General features: G+C 40.8%; 1 protein-coding gene across 5 annotated transcripts in view; it reads right to left on the bottom strand.

Moving 5' to 3' along the window:
- The window catches only part of PRKN (parkin RBR E3 ubiquitin protein ligase), a 611,538-nt gene that overhangs the window by 487,081 nt on the left and 100,774 nt on the right, over window positions 1–23,683 (bottom strand). For all 5 annotated transcript variants that reach the window (XR_013984719.1, XM_081000694.1, XM_081000696.1 and 2 more), the window contains exon 2: window positions 18,660–18,823. Coding sequence is in view for 4 of the 5 variants with exons in the window: in XM_081000694.1 (XP_080856820.1) it covers window positions 18,660–18,823 (164 nt within the window). In the remaining variant the exon portion in view is untranslated. The remainder of the gene's footprint in view (window positions 1–18,659; window positions 18,824–23,683) is intronic.

The raw sequence follows: 23,683 nt of genomic DNA on the forward strand, positions 1-23,683 counted from the left end.
TCTCTTCATTTGTTAATTACAGTGATGATGGTTCTTGATGCCACTGTTGACTGCTGTTCACTTTACATGGTTGAAATATTATTCTGATATACTGGTAGTTTATTAAATAGTTTAGTACAACATTTGATTCAGAATATTTCTTTTCTTGTTTTCCTCCTCTAAAAACTAGGTGCGTCTTATTGTCAGGTGTGTCTTATGGAGCGAAAAATATGGTAATTGGCAAAGAGCTCCAAGAATTCACTCCAAGTCTCCTGGAAGTTTGTTTATTTTTGAAGTTTATTAAACAGGAGTTTCTCAAGGGCTTCCAATTGTAGAAGGTCCTGCATCCAACCTTCAGTACCCAGTGTGGCTTGAGGCATGTGATGTTAGAAGGTTATCTACTTTACTGTTAGTGTGCCCTGTGAAAACACCTCTTCTGCCCTTCTGACATAGCTGTGTGGCCAATTTCAGAACTAACCTTTCCTAGGATTTGTCCAGGACCAAACTGATTCTGATTTGTACTTCTCTCCCCAAACAGGTTAAGATAGTTTATTTATTTTTATTTTAAAAAGGGCTATGACTGGGCATCCCCAGAGGAGATTGTCAAATTCACCTGCAACTGCCTGCGTCTCCAACATCTGTCTGCTTAGGTGTTTAAAATATGTCAATAGGCCTGGCAGAACACTTTTTCTCTATTAGCCTCAGTGTAATATCCTCCTGGTTTTCGGGGAGAATTTTGCTGAATTGGCAAAATATCAGGAAAAACCTGGGTGTATGGCAACCCGATGGAAAAAGAGGCAAAAACAGCTCCAACGATTTTGGTTTGTTCTCAAAAAAGCTCAACAACTTTGTGGATGTTTTTGAAATATAGCATCCCTAACTGACTAAACTTTCCAAACCCTGTTCAAGGGCAGCCTGACATACCATGCATTGCAGTATTCTAACACGGATGGTACCCAAGCATGGATAACTGTTGCCAGACTCTCCCTGTGCAGATGTTACATTCAATATGCAATGTTATGTGTAAGTGCTAATCAAATGTCTAAGGTGTGGTTGAAAAGACCATGTGGTTGGATTAAAACCTGGGAGACCCAAGTAAAAATCCACTTTAGCCACAAACTCAAGAAGCAGCCTTTCTCAGCCTTTAGCCCTTCATCAGTAAAACAACAGCCTCTACAAAGAGTTTTTTGTGAGGATAAATAAGAAGCATTCTGTGCAATGAAAGCATTGAGGAATGGATCAACTACTTTTTTTTTAATTAAAACCTAGCATTTGCTTCAGATAGTTTTAGTCTCTTCTTCTGCTGTGGTACAGTGAAAACTAATTGGAGTCTGCTGCCTTAATCTTTGATTTTATTGATTCCAAATTTTTTACTGCCCCTTTAAATGAAACCTAGTGGCACTCTAGGGAAAAGGGAGGGAAATCAGATTCCAGAACAGCGGTGTTAAGAGATGAGAATGATTGTGGCAGTGTATGCTGGCCTTTGGTAAGCTTGAGAATGTTCTCAACAACACAAGTTACATTTTCAAAATCTTACTGGTGGAGAGTATAACAAGAGTATGCCAAGAAAATTCTTTTTGAGCATACACTAGGAATGAAATGAATGTAGTACTATTCCACACAAAGATCCCTTCCACATTACTACACTTTAAAAAGATGAGTACCAACTGCAAATCAGACAGCAAGGTTAAATATGACTATAGATGTGTAGACTTGCTACACTATCAATTATCTGTCTTATTAGCTGAGTGCTTGGACCAGATGCCTTGTTTGAAGTCTTAAAACTATTACACAGATAGTTATACCCTAAGAAAAGCTAGATAAGCACCAAGATCCGGTGCCACTTTCAACAACTTTAAATATACTAAAGATCCTTCCTTAAGGAAGAGGATGGGCCATTCATATGATTGACATATTCATCAGTTCCAACAGAGAATATCTGCTGATCTGAAAAAAGGGAAGCTTTATGAAAGGGGGCAAGGAATCAATCCCAACACATTCTCTGATATCCACAAGCTCCTACCTTATGGCATATTCAATCACCCAGAAAATTGAGAGACTGCATTTAGTTTACATTTGCATGCAGATATTATCATAAATCCACTCTGGCTAAAATAATCGCCTTTTAGCTGGCTAAAAGTGTTATTTGAGAAATTGTTAGTTGAGCTAAAAATATATTTGCTAGCCTATGCACAAGGTTGCCAATATTATGTTCTCTACAATTACAAAATCTCTCTGCAACTTCCAAGCAATCAAACTGATGTCACAATGAAGGCTTATTTGTTTTTTTCTCCTTGCCTCATCACATCTTATGTTGCAGTGCTTTATGTTCTTCTGCACTGCAATATGAAAACATGATGCAACTATGAATTTAAAAAAAAGCAAAACAGGCTATCATTTCACATTCAGCACTCTCTGCTCTGAACCTTTACTCTCAGACAGTCAAACGATTTGGTTCAGTAGCCAAGAAAAATGAACATTTTCTGTTGCTGCTGTTGTTTCCAAATGCAGATGCATCTAATCACTATGTTTCCATATAGAACACTTGCAAATAATACAGCAGGCAGCAAATTCTTCTGTCAATGTAATATTCGACCGCATATCTTTATTGAGTCCCTGAAGGTAAAATTTAGCACGTGTCTAGAGATTGGGATTTTTTTTTATTTTTTATTTTGGTATGCACACATAAAAATAAAGGGCACAATCCAGCCAAAGTGAGGGACATTTAAATGTCATTATTCCAATGGAAGAAATTTCAATATGTTTCAGAACATAAGATGATCCTTACTGGATGTGAACAAGGATTCAGCCTTGTATTCTCAATGGTGGCAAGCAAGTTGCATCTAGGCAGGGCAAGAAGGCAGCAGGCTTCCCCTATCTTTGTTTAGTCTGTAACATTCAGATATATACTACTTCTGAACATAGAATCTTGACTTAGCTATTATGATGAATACAATAGTTTAATTTTTCCAGTAAAATCAATAAGACTTTAAAGTGCTTAACTGTGGCTTGACAGTGCCAAAGTTATTATCCAGAATAGTTCGGACTCTGGCTTCTGGCCTTGGTTGAAAAGGCTTTTCTCTGAACTTCCAGGTTGGCGCCATCGGCAATGGCGGACTCCCTCTGAACAGGAGGGACTAGCTCAGCGGGAAACGGGTCTTTCCCGCTACGGTGAAGCGGGGACCCTTTTAAAAATCACAGGCGGATGAAGCCTGTGACCATGGGACTCGGCGGGCACCTTTAGCGCCCCCCAACTCGCTAAGGAACCCACTAACGGGCTCCGAAGTGAAGAGGGGGAAGTGGCGCGGTGCTGTGAGTCAACTGCTATTTCCGTGGAGCGAAGCCGCACAGCCGTTGCCGGAGAGCGCTGCCTTTTTCCTGGGACAATTCAGATTCTAAAATAAGCACCCATGAGTACTTAGACTTTGAACAACTGGACATTAGATAAGGACTTGCGAGCAGAAAGGAATTGGATTTTAAAAACCTATTTAAATTTGGTACGGAACGGGAAGGTTTAAACAGGAAGTCAGCCTTCCGTTCTTCTGTAGACAGAATAAAGCAAAGACAACGTAAACTAGAGCTTAGAAAATCGCCTTTAAAGGATTGGATTTCATCATTTAAAATTGTGGACCCCCCTTCGACAGCAGGAGAAGGAGGGGGATCTTTTCCGGACTGTTTAAAGTGAGTTTAAAGTAAAGTAACTTTCCTCCGTCCTGATCCTGGAGCGGGGTGTCAGGACTGACGTTTGAAGTTCATTGACCAGAGACAAGCGTTCTTGACAGATAGCTAAAAGAAGAGAAACATAGCGATTCCACTGCTTCCCTTCGCATCTTTAAGCAACAAATATTGACAAAGTATCTCAAAAAGGGAAACTTTGTTGCAAGAACAAATAGAAGTTTTCCCCCTAGAGGGAGACTGTGTAACTGTAACCAACTCCAGGGAGCCGGCAGCTGTTACAGATAACAATCCTGGGAACAGGCATTTGACCTTGCAGGACAATGTATTCAGAAGCTTTGTTGTGTGCTTTCTATAAAACAAATGCCCTACTGGAACAATTACATGAAAAGGTGAATTGGATGGCGACTTCGACTAGAAATTTTGAACAGGCAGTGGGAAATTTTGAACAGACGGTGGGAAAATATGTGGAGCCCACTCAGGAATTAAATCAGGAGTGTGTTCTGACAGAACAGGCCCAACAGGAATATGAGTTTTCGGATTTGACAAATGAACTTGGAAAAAGCCAGATTTGGAAAGAAAAAGTTTGGTTTGGCTTGGAAATGGGGGGCTGGATTGACCCCCCTATGCTGCGATGTTTGGACTTTTCAAATCTGGCAATGGGCCGTGAGATGTTTGGGATTGTGGGGGCTCTTAATTTTGGAGGGTCTTTGAAACATGCTTTTAAATACCATATGGAATTCAGTGTTGAATATGGAAAAGGGGCTGACCTGTCGAGAAGGGCTAAAAATATTGCCAAGCTGGAGTTACCACGAGCAGGAGATAAGGGAAAATACAGTTACAAATATGAAGAAGAGCTGCGGAAGGGACATGGAAGAGACTTGAGGGCCTCGGATATAAGGCTGCCAGGTTAATGGGCTAGATCGACGGGATAATAAGGACTGACAAAACCCGGAACCAGGAGGAAGGGACGTTGGATGAGGATTGGATTTGTTTGTATTTCTTTTTTCTACCATTAGAACTGTTTTATAAAATTGATGAATGTTAGAAAAATGTTGGAATGAAATTACTTGGCTTTAGTAAAGATGTTTAAAGAATTATGAAAGAATATTATGGTTATGAGAAGTTGGTAAGGATAAGATTTAAGTTTCAAGCTTTAAGGTTTATTTTATTATAGAAAGATAAGATTAAAACAGTTTAGGGTAATGTAATGACAGAATATTATGAAATATGGAAAGGATTTGCTGGGATAATTAACAACTAGGATACAAAGAAAGGGAGGAGGAGGAGGTAAAAGAAAGAAGGTAATGACAGTTGAGGATTTGAGAATAATGAATTTGTTTTTAAATGTTTTTTAATTGTGTGTGATGTATTTCTGTATTTTCTTTTTTTTTGGTCACTTTTTCTTATCTTTGAATTTGTATTCATACGGTTGGAAGGGGTTTGGTTTTTTTTCTTTTTCTACTTTGTTAATTATTTTTATTTTGTATTTTCTACTGCTTTTATTTTACTTGGTAACACTTTGAAAATTTCAATAAATATCTTATAAAAAAAAAGAAAAGAAAAGGCTTTTCTCTTTTGGTTAACAATGTTATCTTCTCTTCCAGATCTCATTAAAAAAGAAATCAATCAAGAGCAGTAGGGATTTGAGTCTGTCTTCATCAGTTGCTTCCATGCACTGCTTCACTCTTGAGTGTGTTGGTCTTGCGCTTCAACACCAAATCAGGGCTGTTTCACTTTGGACAGCCCTGCATGGATAAATGTGGCCATTTCCTGTTCTTATTTCCCAAAGCAACAACATGTGTTTTCTAAAGAACAGCAGCAAATTTGCCCCCGCCTTTGCCAAAAGGACAACTCTTTGGGGAAGCAAATTTAATGCAGGACATTAAGTAAACTGATGCTGTCATTAGTGCAAATGTCAAGTTCATTATAGCAGATGTTTCAGCTGAAGATCACTACACATTAAAATCACACAGCAAATGTGCGGTGCAGCCACCATTTTATTTAATGTCTACTTCAATGCCCCAAAGAGTCAATCAGAATCATCTGTTCATGTAATTACCACATTGTTATGTAACAAAGCAAGTTGTTTGGTTGAAACATTCACAAGCCCTGAATCCAGGTTACTGCTGATCATTTTTCATAAACTGTTTGGAAAGTAAAAATGCTTATGAACCACAAATAGAATTTTACTGCAAATTGGTTAGGACCCACCAAACAGTAGCAATCGCCGCCTGTACTGTCCACGTCGCAGCATGAATATTCAGTTTCCAAACAATAAGACAGTATGACTGAGTAATTAGATTAATGTGCAATGGTGCCGGACTTTCTATACATTTTGTCTCCCAGCTTCTCATTTTAACAGATGACTTGTCCATTATAGAATGCAAGTCTTTTGCCTATGTGTGTGAACATGTGTGCTTTTAAGATTTGAAGTCAGCTGCTTTGATAATGGATGGCAGAAGTAATTAATGCAATAAGCACAGCAGATTCCACCAGGAAAACACCACTTGAGCCAGCAATGAGCTTCTAACAACTATAAAGCCTATGTGATTTATGTAACTGATATTCCACAAAATCAAAGGTGTATGCACAGATAAGATACAAATTGTTCCATCTGGCACCACACCAACATGGTAAAGGTAAAGGGACCCCTGACCATTAGGTCCAGTCATGACCGACTCTGGGGTTGCGGCGTTCATGTCGCTTTATTGGCCGAGGGAGCTGGCGTACAGCTTCCAGGTCATGTGGCCAGCATGACTAAGCCGCTTCTGGTGAACCAAAGCAGTGCACGGAAACGCCGTTTACCTTCCCGCCGGAGCGGTACCTATTTATCTACTTGCATTTGACGTGCTTTTGAACTGCTAGGTTGGCAGGAGCAGGGACCGAGCAATGGGAGCTCACCCCATCGTGGGGATTTGAACAACCGACCTTCCGATTGGCAAGTCCTAGGCTCTGTGGTTTTACCCACAGTGCCACCAAAAGGGCTTTAAATTTGCCTTCTGGGCTGCCATGAGCCCCACAGTGTTGCCTAGATCGGGCCTGTGCTGGCAGGCTCTGATGGAGGAGGAGGAGGAGAAAGAAGAAGGAGAAACAGAGAGAGGGGCAACTTGTGGAAACCTGGGTTGGAGGAAGGGGGGGGATCAGTCACTTTGGAAGAGAAAGTGAAGAGGCATCTCTCCCTTTGACCTTCCTGCAGAGCAAAGAGCCTCTGTGGAGCCTGGGGAGGTGTTTGATCAATCAAGGTGGGATGGAGGGGACACTGAACAGCAGGCATCAGTGACTGAACAGAAGCCTGAACCAATTCCCCCCACCCACTCCTGAGAAAAGTTTTCAACTGAGCAACTAACACTGACTCAGCATGTCTAACCAAATATAATCACAGACGAAAATAAAACAGATTAGCTGTATTATTTCCTGCTGAATGACAGCTCTAGCATGTCTTCTTTTGCAGTAGCATGAATACAGACTTCCCTATGAAAGAAATACTCCCCACTGTTTACTTCTGCTCCTGCTGAGATGACTGAGCAGAATGAAGACTTTTTTGCTAATAGAGATGGACTGGTTTCAAAACTTCACCAATAATAAAAATAAAAATCATTATTTTTTCAAAAAGACAGGAGAAACATTTCTTTCTGTTGCTCAATCCAATGCCTACATAAGGTTCACAAGTCCTCTAACGTGAGGGATGGGGAACCTGTAGCCCTCCAAATGTTTTTGGAGTTCATCAGCCCCAATTGTCATGGGCAATGGTCGGAGAAGATGGGAAAGTAATGCTGTAACTCTCCTCTCCAATAGTTTGACTTCACCCCCAAAGGCACTCATCAGTAGTCTCCCTATACAGAAGTATGCCAACCATTTATAAACTAGGAAAGATAGCTATGATTTATATTGCTGAACCTACATGTTTCATTCTACATGCTTAAGCCCCTATTATACCATGATCACTCATCACACAGATATTAGGGGGACAAGGAGACAGGGCAAGCAGCCCACCTGTCTCCATTCATTTATTTTATTTATTTGGAGGGGGGGACCAAACCAACAAAAACAACCAACCTATATCAACACACAAATATCATGGTGGTGAACAGCATAAAAACAAATGTAAAATTTCAACCATAAAACAAACACAAATGCATCACAGTAGATTGGATCAATACATCAATAAAGATGGATTACCCTTCAGGGAAAGCCTGGATGAATGAGCAAATTCTAATCAGGTACCTAAAGGCCAATACAGTAGGTGCCAGCCTGACGTTCATTAAAAGTGTTTTCCAAAGGATAACAAAGCATCATACTAAAGGCTCCATAAAGCACTACAACACAGTATCAGTATAGTGGTACCTTGAGTTAAGTACTTAATTCGTTCCGTAGGTCCGTTCTTAACCTGAAACTGTTCTTAACCTGAAGCACCACTTTAGCTAATGAGGCCTCCCACTGCCGCTGCGCCGCCGGAGCACAATTTCTGTTCTCATCCTGAAGCAAAGTTCTTAACCCGAGGTAATATTTCTGGGTTAGCGGAGTCTGTAACCTGAAGATTCTGTTTTCCTTATTCTTTATCCAAGTTAATGTGTGAAAAGAAGCCAAAAGGAAAGCTAGACAATAATTGGTGCTAGACAATAATTAATCTGAAACCAATAGATCATAGACTGATAAAGAGAAAAAGAAGGAACATGAAAAATTTAAATAGAATATTTTATGCAAAATGCCATTGAATTATTGAATTATTACAGCAATATCAGCTGAGTTCATTAGTTCAAGAATAAGTGGGTCAAATGTATAACCAATTATACATTCTGAGATGAGGGTAATTTGTCTGGCTGAAGTTTATCAGAACAAGACTTCAGTAGCCCTCTCCTTGCTTCTTCTTTTTCTAAAAGCGGATTTTCTTACAGCTAATAACAATGTGCTAACAATTTCATGGAAGACTACTCATTTGTTTATCCTGCATGGTCTGTTTATACCGTTTAAGAAAAAAGAACGAAGGCACAGATGCTTAGGAAATTAACAGGAACAGCCAAATAGAAGCATATTATATCCATTGAGTTGGCATTCCATTTCTATAAAACAGCAAGCCGGTATGGTCCAGAATGGACACGAGGAACTCTTGCTCAAATCCCTGCTGAACTATGATATGCACTGGGTGGTCTTGGGCACATCACTGTGTTTCACAGAGTGGTTTAGGTTTAATACGCTTCCTAATTAAGGACTAACGTAAAAGTATTTTTTATTTTTATTTTTATTTTTACATTTCTATATCACTCTTCACCTGAGGATCACACAGCAGTTTACAATATAAAACCCCCAAAATAAATAACATAGTAACAAACAAAAACAATACCGCCCCCCCAACACACACAGTTTTAAAAGGCCATAGATTGCTTAATTAGGCAAAGGCCTAGGGAATGAGGAATGCTTTCGCCTGGCTCCTAAGATATGTGACAAAGCTACCAGGCAATACAAATAAGTATAACAAATAAGCAAAAGCTGAGCTAGATAGTACTGTGTGTTATGTTTATATTATTTGTTTATACAAATATTTGTATACCACTGTGTCATAAAAAGTATATATCCAAAAGGTTCACAGCAATAAAAACATAAAATCATTTATGGAATGCTCTCCTTACGGAGGCTCACCTGGTGCCTTCATTAAACATTTTAAGGCACTTGGCAAAAACATTCCTCTTCAACCGGGCCTTTAGCTGATTAGCATTCTATGTTCCTTTAACTATGTTTATGGGAGAAAGGGGTTATTGGTTTGTTTTGCCTTTCTTCTTGTTTTTATTATGTACAGGGTCGGGTTACATATGCTTCAGGTTACATACACTTCAGGTTACAGACTCCGCTAACCCAGAAATAGTACCTCGGGTTAAGAACTTTACTTCAGAATGAGAACAGAAATTGTGTTCTGGCGGCACGGCAGCAGCGGGAGGCCCCATTAGCTAAAGTGGTGCTTCAGGTTAAGAACAGTTTCAGGTTAAGAACGGACCTCCGGAACAAATTAAGTACTTAACCCGAGGTACCACTGTATTTTTTTTTATATTGTCTTTTTATGCTATGCACCACCCTGAAATGTTCAGATGAAGAGTGGCATACATTAAAAAACAAAACAAAATTAAAAACAGACATAAATAAACCATTGTTAACCTGTACTCTGTACCTGATTCTATAAATAGATGCATCAGGATCATGCAAATATTTCACTCACTGTGTACAAGCATCATCCTTCCTTTCCTAAATATGAGAGATTGTAATTTTTCAGAATAAAAAGCAGCTCCTAGCCATCTCCTAGGGTGCAGGTTCAAACACTATTCACACAGAACACCTACAGGGGAAATGTTGCAGCTTATTAGACAGGCTGAAATAACACAAATGCAAATGAGAACTTCTTACCCTTACCTCAGGAAACAGCTTACCTGAAACCAAACCAAGCTATGGGTATTATCCCTTTGAAAGAAGCTGCACAGTTTTGCTTACATCAAGAAGCCATCTCAGCAGTATAGAGTTGCTTTATTTGTTTGCTATGAATTTGTCCCAGCTCTAGTTTTTCTGCCATCTTGTTAATTTTAGTTGCTAAGAGCTGCACAGTCTCAGACTAGCCCCCTTTTTTTATTTATCTTTGCAATCTACCAGAGAAAAGGCCGCCGCCCATGGGACAGAGGGTCATTGATGAATGATAATCCAGCTTCTACCTAGGGTTTTAATAGGTCATAAGATTTTATGGTAACTAAATTTGTAATGTATTTTTGTTGGTGTTTGTCCTTTGATGCTATGGCCTGTCGGCTACGCAGATAAAGTCTATTTATTGATTGATTGATTGATTGATTGATTGCAATAACTGGAATTTCTGTGTTTTTTAATTTAATAATCTGGCCTTCCCTTCACCATCCTCTCTCTCTTTGTTCTGGAGTGGCAGCCATTTTATCTTCATTTTATAGTATATGCAGCGCTTTTTTGGAGGGGGTTTGCAGGGGTACACATACCCCTAAACATTTTGTGAATCTTTGTACTTTTGTCCATTTACTGTATTTATTTTTCCTGATTTGAACTATAAAATGGTGCTTTTCTTGAGTCAAAATGAGAGAACCCCTAAATATTTTTTAAGGGGAAAAAATACTGAATATATGGATCCTAAATTGCTCCTCTGGGTTTTCTACTCCCCCCCCCCCCAAATGCATCTATAGCCACCACCATCTATTTCCCACACATTTTCAAGGGGGCCCAAACCTGAACTGCAGATTAGGGAGAGTGGCTGTAGAAAAAAAGACTACTATCTAGGGCAGCCTACACACAGGCTTCCCTGGCTCAGATGTTCACACCTAATGCATGGATGTCAGTGGTGGGATTAGAAAGACATGAAACTACAGCAGCAGCATGGCATGACCCCTTGGCCTCTTTCGTCATGTAATGCTCTTTCAAGTGAAGAGGCTAAAATGGCCAGTGATCCACTTCAGAGTTTTATTGGTAGTGGACAGCAGCTATCTATACTGCCTTTCCTAGGCAAGGCTTTCAATTCACTTCTGTAATCTACATCTCAGAGCTGCAAATAAAAATCTTCATCACCTGTGAAGATTGTTGACTGACAGATGACTCTCTAGTCATTGGTTTTGTGGAAAAGTGTCAAAATACAAAAGAAAATTCAACCTCAGTTGGAAAATGTGCATTGCACACAATGCTGTTATAAACAATGTCATGTAACTTAAATATCTTTTTGGAAAAAAACACTTCATAAGGAAAATGACGCAATTGGACTACCCCAGGTATCTTTGGCATCTGCTATCTCACAGTTTTATTAGACTTACTGGTAATTTTATTATTCTAAATATCTAAAGTAAATGATATCTGTAACATACATCACCAAGATACATGCAGTGTTCGAAACTCCTATTGTTCTTGGTGCATTTTGCAACAGGGAATTTCATTTGCGCGGGCAGTTTCTGAGCCCTGGATGCAGTACTGCGCCTAAGATTTCACGTTAAAACTGTGGAGTGGAAGGAAAGGAGGACCTTTTTCTGCCTCACTACTTCTAGCTACTCTCTGAAGACTGGAGAAGAGACCCTCTTAAGAATATTAGGAGGGTGGGCAGGGGAAGGATTAGACCATATGAAAAATGAACATAGTATTTTAGCTGCAGTTTATTCATTTTCAGCTTCAAATCCTTGTTATACAAAAAGCATGCCTAGACATTCTGTAGCTGCACCCATAACCTAGGCTTAAAGGTGCCATGTGGTGCCTAAGCTTCGTATCTCAGTTTCTAACAAATGGTTACATCAGTTCCAAATTATCAAAATGCTTCTCAGCAGTTTTAGAGCCACAAAGGAATAGATAAGAGTCATATCAGTCAGAAATAGTATCATTAGTCATTATTCTATTTGTGAAAGTAATGAAAATAGAATTATGCATTTCTTAACATGTATATATAAAATTTAGCTGACATACTAGTTACTCATTAATTCAAAAGCTAGTTATAGCTTCTATAAGTCTGCTGAGTGAATTCTTCCTGTTACTCACAGGAAGTCCACTTATGTTAATGCTACGTTGCAAAAGTGATGGATGTGAGCAGAAGGTCTAGGCTAATTTCAAGAGCAAAAAATAATTAAAAAAATGCATAATATAGCTGGTCTGATTCTCTTGGTTTGTAATTATCAATGTACCTAGCTGTTTTCAAAGCAGTCTTCTGACACTTAGAGGAAAGAGCAGCTGTAGCATATGTTTCTGATACTTTTTGCACTGAAGTAAAGCCTGAAAGTGGCTGGGCGATTCTTAGGGCGCTATCCAAAGAATTAGACCAAAAGAATAAAAAGTTCCCTGTGCTCAAGGAAGCTTTGGACATGAGCAGCTCCAGTCAAACATCTTTTGAAATAAAGAGGCTGTTTGTGATTTGGACATGGAGATCTGCTGTTCTAAAGAAATAATAGCTTTTAAAAAATATACTGGAGTTTTCTAAGCCCCAGGGCTGGCCCTTGTATTGGGCAGGGCAGGACAGCCACCTCAGGCGGCCAGAGCTGTGAATGCCATGCAACCTACCCTGTTCAATATAAACTAGTCTTATATTGCTGCACTGGAGAACACTGACCCATCACCAGTGTTGGAAAGAGATTCAGCTGCATATGGAAAGAGGGACTGCCATCCTGCCCTTTATTTCAAGCAGTAAAAATATATTTGGTTAGTACTGCCAAGCCCTTCATGGCCAATGTATTTTCCCAGTATGATGAGTAACATATACATTAAAGTACGTTTGCACAACTGGTGCACAGAAAACTGGGTATTATTATATGCAGGGAAGGGGTAATCACGCCGATTTGGATGTCAGGGAAGAGTTAGAAGTTTCCAGTTTCTCAGAGGGAGAAAGCATTCCCCAAGGGTGGGGAGGAGAGTAGTGAATCTAACAGAAGAGAGCAACAGGAGCAACAGGGAGGGACAGGATGTTCCCAGGAAAGGCAAGGGTTAAGTTCTAGCTCAGATTCAGAGGAGGGGAGATACAAGCCAGCTCTAGCCAGGAGGTTAGAAAAAAAGAGTGGGAAAGTGGAGGGAAGGGTGCCTTCGCCATTTTGAGGGTGGCTGGTCATGGAGAAGCAGAGCTCAGAAGGTATCTGAAATAAGTGACTCTGAGGAAGAATAGTTAAGAACCATTTATAAGATTGTTTTGTTAAGACGCAATAAAAAGTTATAAAAGAACAAGAAGCGTTTGTGTGGTGATCTGAAGAGGACAATGACCAGTCCTGACATTGGACTCCGTCTTTTTTGTGCCAGTGCCAGCCCTTTTCAGGGGATGAAGCTGTGAAAAAGATCTACTTACAGGGAACATTAACAAAAAGTATGAACTTCCCAAATAAACTTTCCAAATTGCTTAATCATGTTAATTTCAACTCACAACAGACACTCACACTGCCTCCTACTGTTTAAACCCAACAGTTTTCTCATCAGAAAGAGTCCAATTGAATTACGACACATGGAGTCAGTCAGACCTTATTTATATCACTTCTCACATTAAAATCAAGGCAATTCCTAGCACATAATTCACACCCCCCCCACCCAAATACTCAATTACATGGAAGGACAGAAATCTAAACCTTCCGCTCCATAAATTGTGGTAATTTACAGTTCCTCTTAGGAGTGTATAAAGTATACAGTAAAAAATAGCACAACTATCTGTATCACTAATTATATCTGGTACAAGTTACAAGCAGTGAGATTTACTTCACATTCTGCTCCTGATATGTTCCTTTAAACAGTAATATGTCAGAGGAAATAAGATAATTATTTTAAATTTTACACTGGATAATTTATTTATTTATTTAATAAACCTGTGGATCACCCTCCATCCATGGATCTCAGGGCAGTTCACAACATAAAAATACAAGATAAAAACATAATTTTAAAAAGAACAAAAAAACCAAAAACCAATAAACATCCTGCCCCACCCCGTTCCCCTCCCACAAACACCTTTAAAGGGACATAGAATGTTAATCAGCCAAAGGCCTGGTTGAGGAGAAACGTCTTTGCCTCGCACCTAAAGCTGTATAATGAAGGTGCCTGGTGAGCCTCTCTGGGGAGCAAATTCCACAAAAGGAGAGCCACTGAAGAAAAGGCCTGTTCATGTGTCATAACCCTCCAGATCTCTCATGGACGAGCCACACGAAGAAGGGCCTCAGATTATTATCATAGGGTTCATATGGAGAGACACAATCCTTGAAGGCTGTGAATCTCAGAATTTTCTCACCAACCATTCTGATTCCTCAAAACTTGTTTCTTTCTTTCTTTCTTTCTTTCTTTCTTTCTTTCTTTCTTCGTTTATAAAGTCTCCATAAAGAGCACATGAAAATGGACAACCAGTACTCTCTTGCTCCCAAAAGAGGTAGTGGCAACTGGGTGGTAATTATTGTAAACTTCTGGGTCCAAGGAGGAGTTAAATGCAGCTTCCATACATACACATTCACCACTCTCTGGACCCACCCTATCAACCCACCCACTACCCACCAGTTCAAGCCACAATGGACAACAGTCAAACTCTTAGAAGCAAGATGGCTTCTAAATATCAGCAGCTTTCAAAATTGGACAGGATGGTTCACTGGACATCTCATTTGGACCTGTACTATCAGTGGTGTTCACATGCCTGTGGAGACTATTAGAGAATAGTGATTTTACCCTGAAAGTACTGAGCAAAATTGTCACAGCAGATCTCAGAATCTCCCTTACGCACCCCTCTTCTTCACATCTGTGCCAAAAACCTTTCCAGCCCACTCCTTCCCTTGCTTTCTATACTCAACTTTCAAGTGGAGAAAGTCTTCAGTTCTCCTGCTGAAGCCAAGAGGAAGAGAGCATCTTTGAGCAAATATGGCCACACTGGCAACACAACAAGCAATAGAAAATAATGGGAGTTGCATATATTAATTGTATAATGGCCAGACACATTTCTGACTAGAGAATACTGTGTGATATCTTCCCCTGTGTTGTTTTCCCATTGCTCTTGTGTGTGAGAGAGGGAAGTTAGGCAGGAGAACAGGTTACCTAAACTTATTCACATCCTCATATGGGGTGATATGTCCACAGAAAATTTTCTGTTTCATTAGCAGGAATGAACAGATGCCAACAGCAAATACAATATTAGGCAAGGCTGACAGTGTCAATGTTTGTTTACTAAATGTCGAAGGATGTTTACTAAATGTAAGAATGTTGGAGGAATCTGTTGACAACAGGCTAGCAAGCAGATTTCCTTCCATTCGCCCATTCAACGAACCTGATTCCTGCTATGCTACGGATTCTTTTTGCCCGAACACGTGAATGCGAAAGTGTACCCGTTGCCCTCAACATGCTCTTGCCCATCCTCTCTCTCACACATCCGTGGACTTAAGTCTCTATAAACTGAAAGTGAAATGTTCACAACAAAAGTTGGCAAGAAGAGCAGCTGAAATATCACAGGATGTTCTCCCTTCCGCAAGAGGCAGGACTAGTTTTTGCTGTGAACAATTGCTAATGTGTGTGCTCGGCGCATTGTCAACAAAGCAGCAAGCTCATGACTGAAGAGAAAACTGTGAATAAATGTGAGGAACTAGACACAGGCATGAGAAGCCTCTCTTGTTACTATGAAAAAACAGATAAGCCTTCCATTTTGCATTCATTGTTTCAAGGCACAGGAAGCTATGTTTCCCTATTTGAAGAAAACTGGAGTCACAGTTTGCATTTCACCCAGAAACAGCCTGACACAATTAAACAACAATTATAACACTTTGATGCCAGAATTAGACAGCAATGCAGACAGGTGTAAGAAACATATGAACCGCTAACAAAACCTTACAATCCTAACATTTGTCAACAAAAAGCTTCCCATATAAATAGTTTATTGCATTTTAATAAACAACATCATATATAAGATAGGGATGCCCTCTTTTTCCAGTAAGACATCAGAAAGGGAAAGGAGACACTTGACACAGAAGCAACTGTATGCTTCGGCAGCAGAAGATGCTCTGAGGAATGACAAGAGCAATTTGCATTTCTATAGTTTCTTTTGTGTGCCCAAACTCCCTAAAGCATTTTGCAAAGCGATAAGTATCATACCTAGCTAGGAGAAGTGATAGGATGTCAATACAGTAGCAGCTCTCTGTGCAACCAGACACAGCAGCTACTCAATGCATAGCAATGCTCCCACACAGCTGTAAACATGAGGGCCAATTAATCTGTGCTGGTTAGAAAACAGGAAGTGTTTGCCTTTGGGTAAACTTTCCCCTTTCATATAGTTACCTGGGTGACCACAGGAAGGTGCTGCTGCTGCTGCTGTAGAGTAGGAATACATGACTCACACACCCTCAGAACTTCACCTTTTCATGCAGGGCATGTATAAGAAATGGAAATGGAATAGGGGAGAAATCATGAAGGAAGGGTATACAGTGGTGCCCCACAAGACGAATGCCTCGCAAGACGAAAAACCTGCTAGACAAAAGGGTTTTCTGTTTTTCGATGCGCTTCGCAAGACGAATTTCCCTATGGGCTTGCTTCGCTAGACGAAAAAGTCTTGCGAGTCTTGCGATTTTTTTCGGGCCCCCCCCCCTTTTTCTAAGCCGCTAAGCGCCTTTTAGCCGCTAAGCCTTTAATAGCCGCTAAACCGCTAATAGCGCTAATCCGCTAATAGGGTTGCTTCGCAAGACGAAAAAACCGCTAGACGAAGAGACTCGCGGAACGGATTATTTTCGTCTTGCGAGGCACCACTGTACATGAGCAGCCAGCGATTGTAGGGAGCAGGTCCAGTGGGCCAAAGCTCATAATGATCTCAGGCTTACAATAAAGGTTTAATGTAAGTAATAATAAAGGTTTATTCTGCTATGGTCAAAGCAACAGAAAGAACAAGCAAGAAGTAGGTCCTCTGCATGGAGAAGATTGAGAAATGCTATCGGGTGACGGAGAGAAGGTGAACCTGCTCAACACCTACTTTCCCTCTGTTCACCCAAAAGGAAAGCAGGGCCCAACCTGGTGATAACAGAATAAACAATGCAAGGAGGGAGATGCAGCCCAAATAGGAAAAGAGGTGGTAAGCAAATACCTAGCTGCAGGGTTGTGTCCTGCGCCTTTTGTTATGTGTGCATTAGTTGAGATCCCTGCATTGCAGGGAGTTGGAATTGATGACTCTGGGGTCCCTTCCAACTCAGGAATTCTATGATTTGATGATTCTATGAAATGTTCCCTGCAACACCTTATTCATATTACCCAACTGCAAACCCGAATGGAACCAAACCTAATGTTTTAATGGCATTTTTCTCACATCTATCTCTTGCTGCCTTTGTCTCTTGTTTCCCCTTCCCTTTATTGCATTCCCTCCCTTACCATATTTAGACTGTGAATTTCTGGGGGTGCAGAGACTGGATTTTTTGGCTTATGAAACTGTAAAGCACCACGTACTGATGGTGTGACGACAGCAGCAGCAAGAACACAATAATGCTGCTAGTAACAGAGCAATTTATCCTCTCTGGCAAATTCGAGGTTTCCGAAATGCAACCTCGTTACATGCAATCTTTTGTTCCGATCAAAAGGAAACTCCCAATTGAACAAAGTATCAGACACGCTGGTAACAACGAAGGCAGGGGGGAAGATCATAGCTGCAAGGAGCCTTACAAAAATGTATATTCATTCTACACCTGTCCTGTCAAGCTGTTTTCCCTCTCAGTGTAATAATACTTAGTTCTGATACAGCACTTTGTGCACATTGTGTCAGCGATCCTTACAACAGCCCTGAGAGCCCAGCCAGTATCATTATCCCCATTCTGCAAGAAGGGGAGGGCAGACATTGGCTGAAAGAATAGGGGCTTCCCTAAGGCTACCTTCTTCTCCATTTTACATTTTAACACAACCGTTAGCTAAACCATGAGGATATGATGAACTCAGCAACTTCTACATCTCCCATCCCCTATCAGCTATTTTTTTCTCCCCTTCCTCCCCCCGCAAGTAAATCATCACTTTGGTGCCTTTGGGAGAACCTTACCAGCTCCTGTGATCAGGCCTCCAAAAGGACTCTATTTCATCAGCACGTGCACTTACACACTCTCTCACACAGCAGCAACAACAGCAGCCTTACAACTATCCTCCAGGGGTCACAATTGGGTTACAAATTTAATATAACGTGATGACTGAGCAGCCTGATTTAGAACAATTTATTCACATCCTTCTTCATTAAGATTCAAATGGAATAAGTAATGTAGAAATTGAACAGATACAGAAAATGTGCATAGCTTGCTCCTGTAGTCAGTAAACATTTATTCACTAAGCAAAGATCTCTTCTCCTCCCCCTCTCATTTTCCTTCTTCCTCCCCTCCCCATCCTTTTGCCTTGCTGTTTTAATGCATAATTAAGAAGGTCAGAATTAATGAAGCAGTGTGGAGTAAAGTTCAAGGAATCCCCAGGCACTATTTATTCTATTAGATCTCAGGAGTGAATGTCAGATTGGCAATGTTAGAGGCAGAAGCAGTTAGGCTGGCAGCATCCCAGAAAGGAAACTACCAAGGGAGACTTACCTGCAGTGTCAAGTCATTCCTGAGCTCCTTCCCTGCAAAAATCACACGCAACTGGTCAGCTGGAACTCCCTGTCGCTTAGCAACCACCTCCTTGAGCTGGAAGATGCTGGTGTCTGAATCAACCTCCACTGGGAAACCATGGCTGGAGTTGAACCTGACAAATACTGACCAAGAACAAGACATATTTTAAATATGTGTGTGTGTGTGTGTGTGTGTGTGTGTGTGTATATGCCTGAATATTTTGAAGTCTGAAGCATCTGAGAATGGCACAAGAAACGGCTAAGAAAAATGGACAACGGGCAAAATGGTACTGTAAAATGTTAGTGTGTTTTATCATTTTAAAAGGAGCAACATTGTTATATTTCAGTTTATTATTTTGATAGATAATTCCAAGTAAGACATTCCACCATGTAATTTTCTTAACTAATTAAACATGCATTATGTTTCAGATGTCACCCTAAATTACATTTACTATATGGAATGAAATGCAGACTTTATTAGCAATATGTACAATAATCACTAATATCAGTTTAGCCTTGCCCTTGGGACAGATCGAAATATATGCTCAGCAAATATATATATTCTCTCTCTCTCTCTCTCTCTCTCTCTCTCTCTCTCTCTCTCCAAACAAAAGCAAGAAACACATGTGTGCTGTGTGCAAGCTGCTTTTGAAGGAAAGCTTTTAAAATACAGTAATACTGATACATACACACTGACCTCCCAGAGATATAATTGTCTAGAAAATAACAATGGAGAGAAAATTGTATATTTTATGCAGAGTCTTAAGTCTTTTTCTGGAGCAGTGTGGTCTTTCTCAGAGTTCACTTAAATAATTGCAATGCATAACTTCTGTTGACATACTTGTGGAATGCCAAAAATTACTCCAAAATTCAGAGCTATGGCAACCAGTCAAATCATACACCAACATTTGGCATGTAAGATACAAACTACCACCATTCACAACTCAGGGTTGCTTTTTCATTATTTCAGAAATATAATTTACATCATTATTATTTATTGAATTTATATGTCACCCTATACCCAGAGGTCTCAGGGCAGTTCACAGAATAAAATCAAAATATAAAACCACAAAATACATAATCAAAGCAAAAACAACAACCCAATGACAGCCCCCCCCCCAAAACCCCACATATTAAAAGGGCATAGGGTGTCAATCAAATCAACCATATCAAATCAATCATATACTTTGTGACTGATAGTAATCATAAAATAGTATGGGGGCAAACTGGAAAGCCATGTAAACTAACTAGAAAGGCATGGAACCTCTTTTCCTAATCCCTGAGTATTTATTTACATAATAATAATAAATACTCCAGAAACATAGATGTTCACAAAGACACAGATTCATTCACTTGCACTACCATAATCGCACAACGGCTATCTCTTCTTTCTCACATCTGGTTTCAGTTGCTATCTTTGTACGCTATAAAACATGGAACAAGATACACAGAAGGGAGATTCACATAGTCCTCAATCTTTCTTTTTTTGGGGGGGGGGGGAATCCAGGATTCACACTTTTTCCTTTGAACTGGAGACAGCAAAAGAGAAGGAAACTGATGGAGGTCATTGTCCTGTCAGGTTTTCCCCATCACCCCACCCCTGGTTTATGAAAGCCCATCCATGGCAGCAGAGATTGATTGGGTATCAATAGAAAATGATGCCAGTAATTATTTGCTGGATGTACTAAACCCTGCCTCCACCTCAGGGACGCTGAATATATGGGGTGCAAAGGATTCCAGCCCCCCCAATATTTTGGGGAAGAGGGCTATACCCCCCAATATTTAGGTGGCTGCCACCCCCTGCCACCGCTGAGTGCCCTCCATGCTCCCCAGCCCCAGCCCCCGCTTGGCAGCCAAGGAACCGGGTCGGAGTCGGGGCAAGCAAAGGTGAAGATCACTCTCTGCGTGTCCCATCACATGACATGTCACATGGCCCCTGCTCCACCTGACTCCATTTTGTGCCTGCCTGTGCCCCTGCATCATCATTTTGTGACTGGTTGGCCTCAGTAATATTCATCCATATCAAGCAGGGCCTGGGGTTAGAAAGTTGGAGTACTGGCACTGTACTGTTGCTCAGAATTTCTGCTGATATAAATTAGCATACAATTTAAGCACCAGGAGGATAGACATTTCTTATGGCAGGCCATAAAGGAATCTGTTGTTAGAGGTTAGCATAAGAAGCACTCCCCCCCCCCTTGACTTCTGTTGTGAACCATTAAAGGAAGGTTCCTAGAGCAATCTTGAAGATTTTCCGCATCTCAAAGGCAGCTGTCCCTTGTGAGTTCTTCACAGTTCGACCTGCCACTGTCTTCCCTGTGGCAGTCATTTTTTTTAAAAAAAAAGTTTACACACCACGTCTTTGTCTGTTATCCACCTCATACCCAAATAATAGGATTCCCTTAAGGAACAAACTCTTAAGAAGAGATTTAGAAGCTAAGTCCACCATCCTCCAAAATAGCCTGAGGCCAATTTTGCCATGTTACATTATGTGACATGACCTGTTTGCTGAAAACTGTATATGAAAAACAATGTGTGCTACAAAACTGAGTAGCAATTTCAAGGGGTAAAATATACATTTCAAATACTTAAAATATTGTTCTCATACACATTAATGATCAGCTCAAGTTATTTTTGAAGCACTACATTATGAATTCATAAAACTAAGCTCTACACCACTATGAAATCCTCAACACTTTTGTTTGGGTTTACTAAGTACATTAAAAGTGTTAGGGTTTTTTGTTTGCTTGCTTGCTTTTTAAAAAGAGTTGAGAGTTCAGGATTACATACAGAGGGGATGACTAAGATTCTATGTCCATTACAATAGAATGGCCCCCTCAATCCATTTTTTTAGGGGGCCAGGGCCCCCATTGTACAGGCCGAATGTGGAGCCAGGCGCGGAGCAACGCCAGGATGTCAATTCTGCATTGTGGCATGCTGAAATCAAAAAGCACACTGACTCCTCCATCCCATTAAGTCATGACATGGATACATGACATGGATGTCATGACATGGATACATATGTGAACCAGGCCTCTGTGCTGCTGGGAAAGAGGAAAGAAGGGACTCATACTGTCCAGCATGCATAACAAACCAGAGCGGTGAGCGGTGGCGAAACTGCATGCTCTGGCACCGGGGGCTGAGAGCAGGCGGGGGCGTGGCTGGAGCACATCCCGGTGGCGGCGCGTGTGTACCGGGGGCATGGCATGTCGTCTGCGTGGCGGGGTGTGCATCCCAGGGGCATGGCGTGCCATCCAGAGGGGGGTGGCACCCGGCGCGGGTTATGTGTGCGGCATGTGTTTGGGGGCAGCCACGATGGTACCTCTCTCCCTGATGGTACTGGGGGCGGTGCACTCTCCCCCCCCCCCGTTCCTCCACCAGTGAACCAGAGACTAGGATCTAGGATCTTTTCCTAATTCTGATTGTGTACACAACCAGCGTGTTAAGGCACGAATGGGGCACAGAGGTCCTATGTTTCAGTTTACTTTTTTGTGCATGTTCATCAACACATGAGTTAACTGAACTCTAGCTCCCATTCACTCTAGGTAAAGGTAAAGAGACCCCTGACCATTAGGTCCAGTCGTGACCGACTCTGGGGTTGTGGCGCTCATCTTGCTTTACTGGCCGAGGGAGCCGGCGTACAGCTTCCAGGTCATGTGGCCAGCATGACTAGGCCGCTTCTGGTGAACAAGAGCAGTGCACGGAAATGCCGTTTACCTTCCCGCCGGAGTGGTACCTATTTATCTACTTGCACTTTGACATGCTTTTGAACTGATAGGTTGGCAGGCGCTGGGACCAAGCAACAGGAGCTCACCCCGTTGCGGGGATCTGAACCGCCGACCTTCTGATCGGCAAGCCCTAGGCTCTGTGGTTTAACCCACAGCGCCACCCACGTCCCGTCCCATTCACTCTAGTGAGTGGTAATTGATGGAGTGCATTTGCACTGTGTGTCGCTGTCCTTATCCTCAAATGGCACTTCCCTGCCCTCCCTGACTTCCAGAAACCTTAAGTTCATTGTGGTCAGGCGTGCAGGTATTTGTGTGCATGGCTATTTTAAAGTTAATTTTTGAGATACAAGTTTACCAATATACCAAACTTACACAAATCAGTGGGCTAAAAATAATAATATAAATACATATGTATTGTACCCAGTCCCACCACTAGTCCAGAAGCACATCATCAACAGAAGTCAAAGATGTGGTGACACACTGAGCAACACATCACCACACATGAAAAACAAGCCAAGAGTCACACAATGCACTTCAGTACGTCCACATTTGGACAGTGTGTAATTTTATGTTGGATTCTTTTTCCCTAACTACTTGGATGAGGATAACACTGCATCAACAATGTAGAAAAATATGCACAAATCTAATCACCTTTAAAGTGCCAGGTCTATGTGTTCAGCTTCTATCTGTTCACCTTCTTGAACAGAACAGGACTTAAGGGGTCTCTCTCTACCCAAGAGTTAAAGATGTCAGTGTATTTTCACTGATGCTAGAACATTCAATAAAAGAGGTATCCAAACATACTAGGGATTATTACTGAAAAGGACAATGAAACAAAAGCACAATAACACAAAATGCATTGCTTGGCAATATATCAAAAGATTAAATCTCTACAAGCCTTTATTCCTTTCAAATAAAGACATTGACAAATGAATAGCATTATAATTATTTAAAAAAATCTTTCATACACTTCAAATTAGTAACGCTGTAATACATTTTCAAATTATTCACCACTGTCCTCTCTTTAATTTAATTGTGCTTTCAGCACTGTAGCATAGGTCTTGGTCTTTTTGCTACTCAACAAACCTGGAAAAACTGTTGCTCAGTGATTTAATACCTTTGCAAATATATATATGCTATCACACACACACATACTCACACATCATATTTGCATAACATATAATACTCCCAGCAGAATATTCATCTTTGCATAATGTTTTCTACCAGCAAACGACAAAGGGAAGGAAGAAGAGCATAATAAATCCTGCTTACATTATTC

The sequence above is a fragment of the Podarcis pityusensis genome (genome assembly GCF_964106645.2).
Source record: "Podarcis pityusensis genome assembly, chromosome: 3".
NCBI classification, from domain to species: Eukaryota; Metazoa; Chordata; class Lepidosauria; order Squamata; family Lacertidae; genus Podarcis; species Podarcis pityusensis.